The 18,172-nt window shown below is 45.6% G+C and overlaps 1 protein-coding gene across 2 annotated transcripts in view; it reads left to right on the plus strand.

The window, feature by feature from the left end:
- LOC119403548 (uncharacterized) overlaps positions 1–18,055 on the plus strand; it is a 61,350-nt gene extending 43,295 nt beyond the window's left edge. Inside the window, exons 10-13 of one of the 2 annotated variants that reach the window (XM_037670479.2) lie at positions 990–1,124; positions 3,881–4,031; positions 14,696–14,998; positions 16,917–18,055. In XM_037670479.2, coding sequence (XP_037526407.1) covers positions 990–1,124; positions 3,881–4,031; positions 14,696–14,998; positions 16,917–18,040 — 1,713 coding nt within the window. In that variant the 3' untranslated portion in view covers positions 18,041–18,055. Of the gene's footprint in view, positions 1–989; positions 1,125–3,880; positions 4,046–14,695; positions 14,999–16,916 lie in introns of those variants that run through there. The other variant, XM_049418126.1, reaches the window with a different exon arrangement.
- The last annotated feature ends 117 nt before the right edge of the window (positions 18,056–18,172 follow it).

Genomic DNA, 18,172 nt, shown 5'->3' on the forward strand with positions numbered 1-18,172 from the left:
AGCTTTCAAGTCTTATTGTAATACACTAAGTTTATGCATCATATTTTCGCAGTGGTAGAATGCAACGCTTTTCATTTAATTTATAGCGCCTAGTACCATGCAATCATGACTTGGATGCCTTCCATGTGTACTTGGACAAATTTTTATTCCGTAGATTTCCTTCTCATGATCCTGGTCCTCTGTAGGTGTCCTACATGAGAATACTCCTGCACACACTATAAAGGCTGATTTTAGTCAGGAATTGTTTTCTTGCTAGGCTATTGAACACCAGGTTAGTCTAGTGCACGTTAATTTTTCACATGCTTAGATTTCGTCGGCTAAGGCACTTGTGGCGTGTCATCTACATTATTACTGAACATGACAACGCCTTATGCGAATCGCATGTTGTCGATATGTTCCTTGTGATTACCATGTCTAATCCTTCGATTCCTGCTGAAAAAATGTTTGAATACTGGCACTTACCCCTTCCTTAATAGCTAAGTATTTTCCCTTTGTGAACAATTAAAGTGACAGTGCAATTGTTGAATATTTGAAAAGGTGCTCACATGCATATCCTTCCTGCGTATACCAGTTTCTCCTCGCTTCTATTGCGCCAAAATATGTTTCGCTATATCACTGGTGGCGATAGCCACCGTTGAACGCTTCCATTGTGTGAGTAAAATATAACATTACTACAAGTGCGCTACGACATATGGAGACATAAAAAACAAATGGCGCGCGACGCTAGTTATATAAGAATGATCACGCATCGCGGACGTCGCGCGGACGTACTGTGCGGACGTACTGCAACACCCGGACTACCACAGGCGCGTAAACACCGGAAGCTCCTCGAAAGCTGTTCTGTCGGCAGCCCTTTCTTCATTCAACGATTTGGCATGCTCGCGCTAACTTGCCTAATCAACTGCGACATTTTACTTGGGGCCACCTGTCGCCTGTGTGTAAGTATTGCAGTTTTTTTTATTTCTATTTTTGTTGTGTTTCACCTGCAGGATCCAGACATCGTGAACGTTGATTATGCGGTCAGGGCACGGCAAATCAGCCAACGCTGTTCATTCATGGCAAGCATTCGCAGCTCAGTGCAAGAACCAAGAGTCCGCCTGCGTGGATGGTTCCGCAGAAACAGAGTACGTAATCGGAATGAAAAGGCCGGGGGGAGGGGGGGGGGGGTGTCTTCTCATGTTTTTTTTTGTCTGTGTTACATTAAGAAATACGAGCGGTCTGCAAAAGGCTTGTCGTTATATCCTTGCTATATGGTACTTGCGAGCATGCAACAGACCACCTTTACTGTGGTCCTACATAATGTTGTGAAGCTTTTCCATGTGTCACAGGTAGTGATGCAGAACTATCGGTAAATTGACTATCGATAGTATCGATAGTTTTTTTGAAACTATCGATAGTGTAAACAAACTATCGATAGTGCTACTATCGACAAACTATCGATAGTGCAATCGGTAGTGGCATCGTTAATATTACTATAGCGATATTACTATATTACTGCCATTGTTTTGACGTATTCGGGTTTCACCCACAAAGACTGTTAATTAGCAACGTTTGACACAGACCGCGCCGTAATGTGTGAGAAGCTTCACAATTGTTTGAGATCATTCTGTTAAGATTACGCGCCGGACGCGAATTGTCAAGTTTATTCGAGAGCTTACGCGAACACCAGCGATAACGCTGGAAGGTTTGATGACTGATGTATAAAGGACGACGCGTTCCTCCGATGATCAGATTACTCAACGGCTGACTACTGCTCCCGCCGCTATCAGTGCGCAGCATGTATCGCTTGTATTTTGAGTTTTGATTTTCTGGACACAAGTTAGCCCAAATAAAGAGCTCCGTATTTCCCAGTCTTGCTGCAGCATTCTTCACCGTCACAACCACGTGACAATACTATCGGTAGTGGTACGAATAATGATGCGGTTGCTGGCCGGCCATATTGCCAAAATATTTGTGATAGCCTCCTACCAGCTTCGCTTAACTTATGAGCAACTTTTGACAGAGAAATTAATTATTTCCGCAGTCAAAATGGCGGAATATGTCCGTCAATAAATTCGTATCCAAAAGCAACCACTTACACCTTACAATTCTGGTTTTTTTTTTTTTTTTGACATCATAAAGTGAATACACTTCGAAGCCGCGCAGTCCTAGCACATGTAAAGGCTTCCTTTCCGCTACAGCTGAACAGTTTGACTGTATGATCATGTTTCAGCAAAGCACTCTGGTGAAGAACGCAATGATGACAACTTTCTTGCCCTTCAGCCTGCTGCTCCGGCTCCATGTACCACGCGCGCCGAAAACCAAGTTTATTCTGCAGTGAGTCCGCGCTGTTGATTTTATACTATCGATAGTACCATCGAATTTTTTACTATCGATAGCGCTATCGATAGTATTTTTCACCATCGATAGTTCGACAGTAACTCAGCTATCGATAGTATCGATAGTACCATCGATAGTTCCGCATCACTAGTCACAGGGCGTTCATTTTAGCTCTTGAAAAACGGAGCAAGAATAGAGACGACATGCACCAAACTAAATATCGTTTCTATTTGTTTTGATCAAAAGTTGTTTACATTTGTACGCACGCTGCAATGAAATGATCACAGAAATAAACACAGGCCACACTGCTTGGTAGTGCATCTTGGTGGTCCATATAATTCGCAAAATATGTACAAAGTGTTCCCAGCCTATTCTCGGTGCGTCATCGGTGAGCGCTTGCTTTCTGCCGATCGATGTTCATGTAGTACTAGAGAGTGTGCGGTGCTCCGCCGGCAGATGAAGGCGTGCCGTCAAATCTGCCACGCAGCAGCATTCTCGTGGCGCGCTAACAGATGGATTTCGGAGCTGTGATTCGCAGTGCGTCACGTGCCGCGTACCGCGAGGAGCAATGATAATAGGCGGATGCAATAACACCATAGAGTTTTCTGCAATAATTACTAGACGGAACTTTGACGCTGCGATCGCTCAGCTATACCGTGGGAATGAGAGGTATAGTACATGGATTGTTTAAACATTCGTTTTTGTGGCTTTAGACGCTTTCGTGACTGTTTATTACTGTTTTCTGACTGCAGCTGCTGCGTTGATTCGACATTTTTTTTTTACAATGCAGCTATTTACCTCTAGCTCCACTATGCATCCCGCGCATGCGTTCCCAGGAGGGTACCATGGGTGGCTTACGAACGCATCGGGGACACGGCGCGTGGACAGGAATGCAGACGGGTAGGGAGGGTGGAAAAAGCCTACGACGCGCGTCGGAGGAGCCGGCTAGGCTGTAGCAGCAGTTGCGGCAGATGCATGGGAGGTGTGGCGACCGCGGCGGTGCATATGTCGGCGTAATGTGGTGGCGCTGTTGTAGTATGACGTCATACATGGTATATATAAAACTGGGACGCGCGCGTCACGGAACTGAAGAAGCCGGAGATAGCGAGACAGCGCAGCGCGCTAACGCCGGACGTCGTGTGCTACACCGACACGTCGAAACCAACGACCACAGACGGCTCGTGCATTGACTTGACTTGGGTCTGCTTAACTTTTTTTAGGAGCTTGCTCGCCTAGCTTCTTATGCTCGCGCCTTGTCTGTTGTCGGCGGCGTGTGCACTAGTTCTCATTGGTCCCGCCATAGGCGCAGCTGCGCTCTCTCAGGTGATTTCAAGAATGCTCACTAGCTGGCGCGTCGCCGCTCGAGACGGCGCACACCACGCTCGGCGCGTGCTCTAGTTAGATAGGTGACCGCTAGAGGGCCGCGCCTCTTGTGCAAAAATTCGTGCAGTGCACGTGCAGAAATTGTCGCTTCTATAACGCAATATGTTGAAACCTCAGTGTGTTAAGCCCAAAACCTGATTAGATATGCACCAGTCGATTTCACGCATTTTCTACACAGGTAGACATGCCGCTTCCGCAAATCCTGTACGCCGAACTCCTATACGGCGAGCAAGCTGTTAAGGGAGCCAATGTGGAGGCTGTCGTCTACCACGTAGCGCAGGACACTGTCACCATTACAGTCGTCCAGCTTCGGGACAATGGACTTCTGGGTACGTCGCATGGGGTACGTCATTTCGTGGCCACATTTAATACAGCGTGGCACCGGCTTCGTTGCTTTACTGGATCCTAGGTTTGTGTCCCGCTGCGCAACGGCTATTAACGAAAAAGTTCACCGTTCAGGTAGGAAAGAAAAAAAAAAGCAGTGAAGAAGACTTCAAAGCTATATGGGGTGATTCCACGTAAGATCGAACAATCGATGGCTGGTCGACCTCTCAAATTTATTTCAAAATTTTATATATTATTGCCTGATGAGTGGAAAGAAGAGATCCGCAATTTGTTTTGCCGCCAAAAATTTTTCGAAGCACAGGAAATCAATAATGACGAAGAGGTGGAGTAGAGCGCTCATCCGCTCTGCTGTTTTGGCCAACTTTCGTTATGAATTACACAAAATATATTAAAGTTAGGTAGCTGAAATTTCTTTAACTAAATATATGCATGTTTTTGCTTCTGCTCAGGTATTTTTAGTTTTGATGTGTAGTGTAGATGTTTTTATAAAAAACCTCAAAATTGGCCCAGAAAACGTTATTTTCTTTACTTTGAAGGTCTTTATCTTGAAATATCCTTGTAGCAGAGAGACAAAAATTGCGCATTACGTTCTTCGCATGGTTATCTACCACATTGCCGAATCTTATATTTATATAACTTTTCAGTAAAGAGATATGATCGGGCTAAGTTAAAGAAAACACCGGACAATGAAAACTTGTGACGACAATTAAAAAAAAAACCCATTTTTTATATTTCTTAAACTTTGTCCACATATTCTCCTCCACATCAGCTTTCATAATCATTGAAAACATGTTGCATAATGTCGTTGCACTAATAGTTACGACCCCTCCAATGAGACCCTTAGACAAGGATTGGCAATTCCGACTTCTTGCCCAGAAAGTGTATAAAATGCAGTCAGGATTGAATTGCTTTTTATTAAAAGGCCAGCAGGTACCGAAAAAGGTGTCGCCGGCACTGAAGACGATAATTTTGAAATTATTTGGTCACTGCAGCGGCCACGAGCGCGGGGCTACCGAGCAGGCGCGCGCGCACCCGAGATGCTCGTTGTAAGAGACGGCACAGTGAGAGCTCGTTTTCGCGTCCTCAGACCGATTGAGTTCGAAACAGCAACGCCTCTCCGGTGACTTGAACGCACGTGCACTGCAGCTTCGCTATTCTATCCGCCCTCTGTTCGCATCGCAGCTAGGCGCCGATAACAAGGCAGAGATGGGAGCAATATAAGAACTCTATAAGGGAGCTATGAGCACTCGCTTCACGCACGCTGCTGCCAGAGAAACTGCGCTGCGCCAGTTGCGATCAGTGGAAAGCATTAACGTGGCGCTCCAGTGGCAAAGCAAAATATGGAATGTCAAAGGAAAGAAAAGCAAAACTATCGGTAACCGGATGCGCTTGCCTATCTTAGATGTCGGCAGCAGACGGCCTGAACTAGCCGCACGGTCAGAGCGCTGTTCAGACTTCATTCGGCGCGGATAGTTCTTGTGCTTTGCTCTTACTCTACTCCTCCTGTGCGTCTCATGGCGAGAAAGTATAGCTCTGAATGAGTCTATTGTGGAGACTACCTCTCGAAGCACAAGAAGCTTAAAGGAGTACTGACACGAATTTTTAAAAATTTCGGATTGTTGCTCTAAATAAAAATACTGGTGTCGAGAAACCTAAAACGACTATTGTGGTGCCTGGGAATGCATCGTATATATTTTATTTAGCGCCACCTTAAAAAGACACTTTCGGTTTAGATATCGAGGGAGAGGCGTCTCAGTGTCGTTTCATAGCGGTGTGACGTCACGGAGATACAGAAACTCGCGACGTACTAGCAGCAAATTCGTCATCTGCTCGTGGTGCACATAAACAACGATGAGTGAATTGTCGTCCTGTGACCCTGGCAGTGATTTCTACGATTTAGGCTGCATGCAGGACGCAGAAATCGCGAACTCGGGGGAACTGTCTTGACTCGTCGGGATAATGTCCTTGCAGTAGAGCTGGCTTGCAGATGCTCAGCGACGAAAACTTCAAAGTCAAATTAAAATATTTTATACGTGTTCTCCGACTCCAGTGTGTGGACAGCGTTGACACTGCACACCAACGAAGCAAAAAATGTCCCTTTTGCGATGTCTCAAAATCGTGTCAGTACTCCTTTAATTTTTGCAAAGAAGCCAAAATTTCGCAGAGTTACCGACCTAGGCGTATACGCTTTGAAGAAACGTCTAACGCCCGAAAGATCAGTGACTGCCAGTGAGACGGACTGCTTGTGCTACGCGTGCTTTTGCTACCACTGCAATGAAATATCTTCACGGAACGCACAGTTTAACGATGACATTTTTATGCCCCCTGAAAAATAAATCGACGTCATTAACCAGATCACTGCGACTATCGGTGTACGTGCGTGCAAGTCACCCCAGAGGTGTTGCTGTTTCGAACTCAATCGGTCTGAGGACGCGAAAACGAGCTCTCACTGCGCCGTCTCTTACAACGCGCGCCTGCTCGGGAGCCCCGCGCTCGTGGCTGCTGCAGTGACGAAATAATTTCAAAATTATCGTCTTCAGTGCCGGCGACACCTTTTTCGGTACCTGCTGGCCTTTTAATAAAAAGCAATTCAATCCTGCCTGCATTTTATACACTTGCTGGGCAAGAAGTCGGAAGTGCCAATCCTTGCCTAAGGGTCTCATTGGAGGGGTCGTAACTATTAGTGCAACGACATTATGCAACATGTTTTCAATGATTATGAAAGCTGATGTGGAGGAGAATAAGTGGACAAAGTTTAAGAAATATAAAAAATGGGGTTTTTTTTTTTAATTGTCGTCAGAAGTTTTCATTGTCCGGTGTTTTCTTTAACTTAGCCCGATCATATCTCTTTACTGAAAAGTTATATAAATATAAGATTCGGCAATGTGGTAGATAACCATGCGAAGAACGTAATGCGCAATTTTTGTCGCTCTGCTACAAGGATATTTCGAGATAAAGACCTTCAAAGTAAAGAAAATAACGTTTTCTGGGCCAATTTTGAGGTTTTTTATAATAACATCTACGCTACACATCAAAACTAAAAATACCTGAGCAGAAGCAAAAATATGCATATATTTAGTTAAAGAAATTTCAGCTACCTAACTTTAATATACTTTGTGCAGTTCATAACGAAAGTTGGCCAAAACAGCAGAGCGGATGAGCGCTCCACTTCACCTCTTCGTCACTACTGATTTCCTGTGCTTCGAAAAAATTTTTGGCGGCAAAACAAATTGCGGATCTCTTCTTTCCACTCATCAGGCAATAATATATAAAATTTTGAAATAAATTTGAGAGGTCGACCAGCCATCGATTGTTCGATCTTACGTGGAATCACCCTATGTATAGTTTACATGCGTCGCTGTTAGAGGTACACTAAAGAGAAAGCGATTTTTCTCGTATTAGTAAATTACTCTTTCACGATACCGAAAACACCACCCTTGCTTCTAGAAGACGCTTGGTAAGCGAGAAAACGCGCAAAAAGATAATGTGTGTGGCGACGCCACCTTGAAGTTCTCACACCAGTCGCCGTGACGTCATAGATGTTGACGGCGTCTGCTAGGGTCTACGCAGTTCCTAATCGGTAAAAATGGAGTACATTGTCTTCTGAGGGAGCCTGAGACTTAACATACCAAGTTTCAGGAAATTAGTTGAGCCTACATGGCACAAAATCCCGAAGCAACACTTTGAAATCCGTGACGTCACCATCGGAAATTTTGGCAAGAAATTTAAGTGAAACTTTGAACATGGAGTTACTAATCAATTAATGAACTTATGGTGCTTAAATTAACGACACTGGAGTTTTGAGAGTACAATTCATCAGCTGAAACAAATTTGTTGTTTCAATTTAGTGTCCCTTCAAAGGGGTATCTCGTTCTTAAAAGCTCCCGTTTTCTGCTTTCAATTGACTGCTCGCTGTTCTCGGACTCTCTGATGCAGCTGACGTGGCCCTGCACTCAGCTGGGGTGTCATCTTTTTCTGTTTATCTGCTCAGGTAAACTTATGTAGACGAACAACAAAATTTCCAGATCATCTGCCACGCGTTGCACTGAATAACCGTCCCACCATGTCTGTTTCGCAAGACTTGAAGGGAAATAAAAAGACGTGGAATGATTACCCCTTCATACCTGTCAACCTCCCGATTTGTCCGGGAGACTTCCCATTTCTGACCAGTCCTCCAGATTGCCCGGACGCGGGCATAAATCTCCTGATAAACAGTCCTAACTCCACCCGTAATGAAAATAACAAAGGACAGCGGTTCTAAAGATTTTCTGGCCTTGAGTAGCCCCAACGGCTGGCGGCGGGACCCTCCCCTACGCACTGATGTAAAAAGAAGGGAGGCCGCCGCGTTTGTGTTTGGCCTTGGTTACTTACGGTTCGGCATGTTATCTTTATTTCGACGAGGAACTCGCGACGACATCACACTGCAGCGCAAGCAAAGTTAGCCTCGCCGTCGTATAAAGTTATGCGGTAAAGCGTGCTAAGTGTGGGAAGGGGCAACTAAATTTCGCGTGTCATATAGCACATTTTGCGCTGCGCGCGTTTGTAATAGACCTCTTTCAAGCAATCCCTGAGCGCCACGCGAGCGCGCGGAGCACTATGGGAAAAGTGTGTTCGTTGAGCGAGCCGGCTGTTTGGTCAACCGTTGGTCGTTAGCGCCGTGACTATTGACTTTTCTTACGTCGTAAACACTACACATGTGTATATCTATGCATGGAATGTGAAAGGAATAACACAGTCAGTGTAGTATTACCGAGCAGATGTATATCCGATGTAGCAGTTAAGCGGCACGCGCGTTACCGCGTGCCGTAACCGTCAAGACGTACTATTGTGTACAATATGAGCTGGAACACCGAATTAATAATAATAATATTTGAGGTTTTACGTCCCAAAACCACGATGTGATTATAAGAGACGCCGTAGTGGAGGGTTCCCGAAATTTCGACCACCTGGGGTTCTTTAACGTGCACCTAAACCTAAGCACACGGGCCTCCAGCATTTTGCCTCCATCGAAATGCGGCCGCCGAGTCCGCATTTCGTTCGAGGCAAAATGCTGGTGACATTCGGGTCAAAATCCAGCGACATTCGGGTGAGCATTCAAGCACCATAATCACTTGACCACCGCGGTGGATGAATTCATGTTTATTCAACCATTATTTGTTATGTACAAGAATGTGACGTATTGGATTGCCAGAGATACCCCTTGAGCATTTAGTGTCACGAACACTTCCGCGCTTTCCAACTGCGTTTAGCTGCTATGGCATTTAAAAGGTAATTTCAGTGCTCCATCTCCAACTGCTCACGGCATTGGATATCTATAGAGTATATATGGTCACCTAGCTGCGAGCCAGCACGCGAATACACAACGGGCGTATGTAGAATGAAACACCTGCATTTAGTGTCAATGAAGGGTGGTAGAAGCTTATCTTTTGTTACCTATGGTGCGAGCGACAAGCACGATGTCTAATCAGCGTATCTTATTTTACTACATGCTGACTATACTCTCTTGCGTAATCTTTGAATCTCAGAACCTCACCTTGCGCTCGTCGGCAGTGTCGGTGGACGTTGGTTCCAAATAAGATCCGTGAATTGCATAAACTGCTCCTGGACTTCACCTAGGAAATCGAGTTGTATCCTTTTATTTATGTCGTAGGGCATACTGGCGCAAAAAAAAAAAAATGATATGACGCTTCGGAACCGCTCCGCTGGTCCAACAGTGGCACGCGGAAACGCTAGACAGAGAGGACGTGACCGGCCAACAAGAGGTGGTGGTGTAGCAATAGTTCTCAAAGATGGTATTAGTGCTCGGCCCCTTCAACAGATTCCTGAGCACGAAAGTTTATTCCTTAAAGTAAGCTGCTGGGGCCATTACTTCACCGTGTGTGCCATCTACAGACCACCCTCTTCAACACACAAATATCTGTCTAAGCTATATGACCACATGTGCGCGTTCAAAAATGATCGTCTGATTCTTGCAGGTGATTTTAACTTGCCCAATGTTGACTGGCACGTTCCACGCTCTGGATCTGATGTAACGACGTTAAACCCTCTCGCTGACATTGCCTTGATGTGTGATCTTGTGCAGATTGTTAATGAGTGCACTAGAGAGGCTGGAAACGCCCGTTCTACACTCGACCTAGTCTTTTTAAGTTCAAATGTATGCAAATACACGGTCTCGATTGAAGATGGCATCTCCGATCATAAGGCAGTATTTTTATCCTTTGGTATTGGTGAAAACAAAGTGCACCGGCAAGAGACCAGTCATGTCATTAAGGATTACTCGAAGGCGGACGACCAGGCCATTTTGGATTATCTGTGGTTCCTATGTGATAATCTTTCTGATGATGTGTCGACCGCCTGGAATGAAATAAAAACTGCGATACATTACTGCACTGATAAGTTTGTGCCAAGTAAACAGGTTAGGAAAAACCGAAATAACCCATGGACTACTAGAGACATCATACATTTGCACCGTAAGCTAAAACGAGCTAGAAAAAAGAAAAAAATACCCTGCAGACTTATCTCGTTAAAAGCCCAGCTTGCAACTCGGCTAAGCGAAGCAAAGGCAAGATACTTCAACCACTCGCTTCCTAACTTTTTGAAAACTAACCCGGATAGATTCTGGCGGTACTTGAGCGATGCGCACAAAACACCGACCGAGATATCAGTAAACGGCTGTATTGTTAACGATCCAGCCAAAATTGCAAACCAATTCAATCAGTATTTTCACTCTGTGTTCACTCAGGGAGATCATGCTGACACAAACATTAGTTCTCTTTCTACTATATCTGCCGATTTCATAACTGTCGAAGGTGTCCTTTCGCTGTTACTGAATGTTAAGACTAAATCTTCCGGTGGTCCAGACGGCATACCTAACGCATTTCTGCAACGTTACGCCGAACCTATCGCGCACGTCCTCACCCATCTTTTTCGTCTTTCGTTTCATAATTCCATTCTTCCCGATGATTGGCGTACGGCACGTGTTATTCCCGTATTTAAAAAAGGTGATCGCCTAAATGTTGAAAACTACCGGCCAATATCATTAACTTCCGGTCCTTGTAAACTTCTTGAGCACATCATAACACATTACATAATGTCATTTCTTGAAGAAAACAGTATTTCGACTCCTTTCCAGCATGGTTTTAGAAAAGGCCTCTCAACTACCACTCAACTTGTCACCACAATTCACGACTTCGCAATAGCACTTGATAAGGGCGACCAAATAGACGCCATCTTCTTAGATTTTAGAAAAGCTTTCGACTGTGTCTGCCATGGTAAACTACTCACCAAACTTTCAAACATTGGTCTACCCGTTAATGTAATTAATTGGATCCGCTCCTACCTTAGCAACCGGAAACAGTTTGTCCAGGTCGAGGGCGGCAGCTCTGGGGTTCTGCCTGTAACCTCGGGAGTTCCACAGGGAAGTGTCCTTGGCCCTGTCTTGTTTCTCATCTTTATCAATGACATCGTTTCATCAGTTGACACCTCCGCCATAAGCCTAAAGCTTTTTGCAGATGACTGCATTCTTTATAAGCCAATTAAAAGTGAAAGGGACCAAGAGTGCCTGCAGAACAACCTAAATTCTCTCTCCGATTGGTGCCATACCTGGTCGATGGAGTTAAACATTAGTAAATCAGTCTTTATGCGTATCTCAAATAAAATTACCCCTTTTACATCACACTACACCTTAAATAATAATCCGTTGATTGAAGTGAGCAGTTTTAAATACTTGGGAGTCAATATTACCAATCGACTGACGTGGAGTAAACATATTGACGACGCTTGTTCCTCCGCCTCTAGAAAACTAGGGTTTCTTAGACACAAACTAAAAAACGCGCCATCTCACATCAAACTTTTTGCATATAATACATTTATTCGGCCCCGTCTAGAGTACGCATGCGTAGCCTGGGACCCGTATCTTAAAAAGGATGTTCATAAACTTGAAACGGTCCAGAGGAGAGCGGTAAGATTCATCTATAATGCCTATCAGAATCTTGATTCACCTTCATCACTTATGGCTACTAACAACATTCCACTTATGAAACAGCGTAGAGCTATCGCCAGACTCAAGTTTCTTTTCCTGCTTCGTAATCGGCAGTTTAATATCAATCCCAGTAAATACATCTCTCCTTCGTCTTCTAGGAAAACCAGACATGCTCACAATCATGATCTGACGCCATACTTTGCACGTACTAACCTTTTCAAACACTCCTTCTTTCCGAGAACCATTAGCGAATGGAATACACTGCCTTCAAATGTTTTTCCTGAACGCGGCATTCCCGACTTTGAAAAATACATGCATCTTTTTGTGTAATCTACACTGTTGATATTGCAATGATACATTATCTCATCCTATTATTTCAGCTGTGTAGCTTTACTTTTTTGTGCTTGAAACTGTTTCTAGAAGTTTGTTCACTTTTCTTCTAGAGATGTATAACTAAGCATCCTAGTTAGTAAGACCTGTTTTTCAGTAGTATTGTGTATTCTAACTTGCTGTATAATGTGTTCGATTTTTTTCGCTATGCTCTCTTTTTTCGCCCCTCCTGCTTGGTCTACGGACTGCAGTATGTACTAAATAAATAAAAATAAAAAATAAAAATTCATGACTGAATTATGCAGTAATATGCTGCACCTTGCCAAATTCACTTACTCTGAGGAGTGTTCGCACAGCGCAGGCGAAAAGCTAAAGCGTCGAGACCCGCGAGCTCATCGCGGCTGCTGCTGCGGCGTACACACTTCTCCCATGAGCGTTTGCGCGCCCGTTGGTGGTGCTCGCAGCCAAAGAACGAACAGAAACGTGGACTGAAGGAATCTCATTGCTGCCAACTTGAAGGAAATTTCCCAGATTAACGTAATCTTTAGGTCCGTGTGGAAATAAGAGAAACCTTGCGATTTCGAGGGAAATTTCACGCATTCATATACTTAATTCATTTTCAGAATAAATTTTGACATTTTCAAGGCAGTCTTTTGCCTTTAAATGGATGCGATTACTTTCTTTTCCGATATTTCCTAACACTGCCATTTATTCACAGCGATTGTTGGTTCTCTGAATAAATAAAGGCACTCCCATGAGCAAAGATCAAAACCACAAAACTGCGGCGAGCATCAGCGAGGAAAGGGAAATCCTGAGAGAAGGCTGCCGAGAGCAGTGAGCCAGGATTATCATGCTAGGTTCACGGTTTGGTTGTGCAGCCTCTCCGTGCGTGCTAACTCCGTGTTTATTACCAAAGGCGGAGACTGTGTATTACCAAAGGCGACTGTGTAAATGCTCCAACTTCTACTGGCACAAGCTGGCACCCAGTACTAACAGCAATTCAGCACTGCTATTTATTAATCACTACTTCACTTTTGTCCAATTAATCCACTTTTAAAATTACGCTAAACGAGCACTTGTCTACACACGTATAATGTTAAAACAACAGAAGTGACATGGATACGACGAATAATTAATAGTTTTTATTATGTTATTATTTTAAGTGAGGAAAATTTCAAATGGGGATATGTCAGGCGTCCCGGAGGGAAATTCTGAATTAACGGGTTGGCAGCCCTGTGCCGGATCCCGCCGAACGGAAGCAACACACACGACCGAAACGGCGGCGATTTCCATGCCGGAAAAGCGTGTACGTTTATACAGATACTGTATAGGCATCCTTTACGGCATATGTTTCCTAAAGGGAGCCTATACAATAATTCTAAATGCTCCACGGGAGCGTCACTTTATCTGGTCGCCGCAAGCAGTGGCGAAGGCACAAATGTTTTTCAGGGAGGTGGGGGGGGGGGCACGTTCTTGATCCGATGTGAGGTCCGGGCAGGTAAGTGTGGTCGAGTGTCATTTTGTGCTCTGTATACCATGGCAGAAAAAAATTTCGGGGGGGGGGGGGGGGGATGCACAGGCCCGGTGCCCCCCCCCCCCTTCCGGCTACGCCACTGGCCGCAAGTAGCGGAGCTCGAACTGTTAGATGCTTCTTGCTCCGTAGCAGCGGCTCACCTTCATCATGCGCATAGCTGAATGTTGTTGACTATACACCAAATACTTCCTGGTCGGCACTGTATAACTCCCATGCGAATCGTTCTCACGGACGTGGCTACATTGTTGAGTGTGCTTCACATCTGGTATTTACGGAGGGACTAATTGAACCAGTAGAGTAATGTGTGAGTGTATATATACAGAAGCAAAATTGAAAAATTTCGGGACAATGGGGGGGAAGGTTGAACACCCCCCCCCCCCTACCCGACTACGCCAGTGAATTTAACCTATATCAAGACGGGAGTGTCGCACATTTTGTGCTTGACACAAGCATGGCGCTCGATTGGCAATATGACAGCATCAATTGTGTGATTGACCGAAGCCACTTCGACGCAGCTTCTGGAGCAGCTGACGCCTCACCTTGGAGCAGCAAATCAAACTTTTGGAGGTTACCAGTCGCACACTTTCGAACGCAAGTATTTATGCCTGTATACCCTGGAGCAGTAGTACCTTGTTTAACGGATATGTGCTTTTGGGAGAGTGCAACGTTGGGCGAGTTGTTGCATAGATAGCTTAACGAAAGAGATGTGGCGCAAAGCGAAAATTGAAAATTTTCAGGGGCTTTGAACCACCGCCTTTTAATATGACCTCACAGAGAAAGCGCATGTTGCCTTGACGATGCAGAGCCGGACGTGACCAAGGGCGACGGCGTGTACAGCGGCTACTGTTTGGCTGCATCCCGGCAAGGTGGCTGGTACAGTGTCCTGTTGAAGGCCACGGGCAACTACGCGACGTCCGTCGGCTCCGACGCAAGCCACGGCGCTTCCTTCCAGAGGGAGGAGTTCGTGGGCTCATTCTGGGCCTCAGAGCAAAACAAGGCGCCATTTCCGCCTGGCACAGTGCGTGACCTGAGCGTCAAACGTATCGAACTGCCCAACGTCACTTTGGTGTGGTCAGCTCCCGGAAACGAGTACGACAGCGGCGACGGTGAGAAACGAATGGTTAGAAACTTATGGGCGGGTTTATTTGAGACCCGGCACAGCAAAACTGTACCTTTCGTAATGGCGCAATGCCACCACGCCTTAACAATAATTGTTGGGGTTTTACGTCCCAAAACCACGATATGATTATGGGCGACGCTGTAGTGGAGGGCTCCGGAAATTTCGACCATCTGGTGTTCTTTAACGTGCACCTAAATTCAAGTACATGTGTCTCTGCATTTCGCCTCCATCGAAATGCGACCGCCGTGGCCGGGATTGGATCCCGCTACCTTCGGGTCAGCAGTCGAGCACCATAAACACTAAACCACCGTGGTGGGTCCACCACGCCTTAATTTTCTGGTTATATGCTCGTTAGCTATATACGTCCTATATCTAGTTCTTTTCTTTTCTTTCCCACGATAAATCACGGAGCTCTCCAACATAAGCTGTGTTAGTTATGACAGTGTGGCGCAGCAGCCTTCCATGTGCGCGAGAAAAACAGAACATCTCCTTTCTACGGAAGCCATGCAGGATATAATCGACTTTCGGAGCACGCTGACAAGCGGTTAACGAAAAAAAAAAACTTAATGCACCAGGCAGTAAACTACGTCTAGCCAAAGATTCGCAGTAACACGGCGTTTTAGCAAGTGGCGGTAATACCGTACCGTTTACGGTATTCCCATTCCGCGTTAAATGTAGCAAGATTCAAAAACGTTTTTGCTGCGCGAGCTGCTCGATGCGTATGGTAATATGCTGAGATGATAATAGTGGCTAATATATGTACCGGAGATTAAAACAGCGACATACAGACCACGACGGTACAGTATTTCCGTACTTACCGTTGCAGTTTCCGTACGACTGCGACTTCCGTATACAAAGCGGCACTGCTAAAAGACTTCAATGTTGTAATTGCGCGTTATATATATATATATATATATATATATATATATATATATATATATATATATATATATATATATATATATATATATATATATATATATATATATATATATATATATATATAGCGCTCGATTCAATAACCATGCGATTCATATTGTCACGTGGTCGTGACGATGAAGGAGGCGGCAGTCGGGCTGCTAAAGGCGAAATGAAAAGTCAAAGAACAAGCAATACACGCTGCACACTGATAGTGACGATCACAGTCGGCGGCCGCCGGTAATCTGATCATCGGCGGAAAGCGTCATCTATTACAGATCAGTGCCCCGTCACAGTGGTCTAGTGGTTATGGCACTCGATGCTGACCCGAAGGTCGTGGGATCGAATCCCGGCCGCGGCGGCTGCATTTTCGATGGAGGCGAAAATGTTTGAGGCCCGTGTACTTAGATTTAGGTGCACGTTAAAGAACCCCAGGTGGCCGAAATTTCCGGAGCCCTCCACTACGGCGTCTCTCATAATCATATGGTGGTTTGGGGATGTTAAACCCCAGATATTATTATTATAGATCAGTGATTGACCCTTCCGGCGTTATCAGTGGTCGCGTAAGCTTTCAAATAAACTTGACTAGTCGCGTCCTTCTCGTAATCTTAACGGAACAATCCGAAACAATCGCGAAACTTCCCAAACATAGCTGCGCGGACTGCGCCGAGCGGCGCTAAGAGTTTTCTTGGGTGAAACCCGATAACATTAATATAAAGAAGTAGGGGCGCGTGGCCAATATGTACATTTACGCAAGCGGATATTTATCGTTACGTATGAGACAGACCACAACGACGTATACGCCTCACACACACACAAAAAAATGTCTACCGTGTCGCAAATAGCATTTTCACTTTGATCTCTTCTATAGACCAAGATAATCCAGGCTGAAGGACCACCAGGAGAATTCGTGTATTTATTGTATAACATGTATTAAGCACAGCTATGCACAAGAGACCAACATTTTTAACCTTATTTCACTGCAGGTGCGGGCTCCACCTACGAACTCCGTTACTCCCTGGACCAACGACATCTGTTAAACGATTTCGCTAACCAACCGAGTATTGAATTCAAGCAAGAGCAAAAGTTCGGGGATCATGAATCGGCCTCTTTGCCGCTTCCAGATCGAAATTACGATAAGACGGTGGCTTATTATTTCGCGCTACGAACGAAGAACAAGGAGCGCCGCTACAGCGACATCTCGAACATTGTGGCGGTTGTGGTAGAAGGCCGCTTGGGAATGACCACAGCTGATCCCGAGAATAACAGCATCGGCGAGAATACCTCCGTCATCTTAAACGCCACCGCAACAAAAGCTGTGAGCGACGCTGTACCAAATAGCACAGCAGAGACTGTGCTGACTCCAGGTGACATCACGTCATCTTCAGTCCTCTTGTATTTCAACCACTTCACTGAGCAGCAGTTCTACATTGTAGTTGCCGGCGTGGCAGGCGGGTTTGTCTTGCTCGTTCTCCTGGTCAACTGTATAATATGCCTGATCTGCCTGCGGCGTCGAAGGTCCGACGGCAAACGACGGGACACTGAGTGCGTCGTTATCGAGAACGCAGTTGGTCCCGATAAGCCCATCAATGCATACGAAGAACGCACTAGATTCGATGCACCGGAAGCCGTTGGAGCATTGCGTAAGAAGCTATCCAACTTATCCCAACGTCGGGATCGCGCCAACAATACCACGCTCGATAACTCACCGGGTGCGTCTGTGGCTGTGGCTCCTTTGTCGACTAAGGATAGTGAACACGATACGCCTATCGCTCTTGAACCGTTGAATGAGCAGGCGCAGCCAAATTCCGGTGCTCCCTGCGCCATGCCTCGAGGTGTAACGAAAGAGAAGCCGCGAAGCATTGGCACGGTAGCTGCCGAGTCCAGGGCGAACAACACAAGACAGGCAGCACCAGTAACGTTAGCACCGGAGCACATGCTGCAGCGCCGGGCGTCCGGCTCAATACGCTCTTCCAAGAGGTCAAACGCCTCTTCACGCGTAACAAGGGTGTCGGACAGGTCGACACGAACGGATAGAAGCAAAGCACCGGGCCCTACCGACCACGCAAGAAAGCGCAGTGGTGATTATTACGACCTGGGAGTTGTCTAACACACGCCGTGGGTCGCGCGTTCCTTAGAAAATGCCATTCGGTAAGGGATCACAACAAAATGCTCACACGATCTCGAGCTAAAACTTGACTAAGAAAGACCAGAGTGCTATTCATACCGCTAGAGAGGGGAA

This window comes from Rhipicephalus sanguineus, chromosome 1 (genome assembly GCF_013339695.2).
Source record: "Rhipicephalus sanguineus isolate Rsan-2018 chromosome 1, BIME_Rsan_1.4, whole genome shotgun sequence".
In the NCBI taxonomy this organism is placed as follows: domain Eukaryota; kingdom Metazoa; phylum Arthropoda; class Arachnida; order Ixodida; family Ixodidae; genus Rhipicephalus; species Rhipicephalus sanguineus.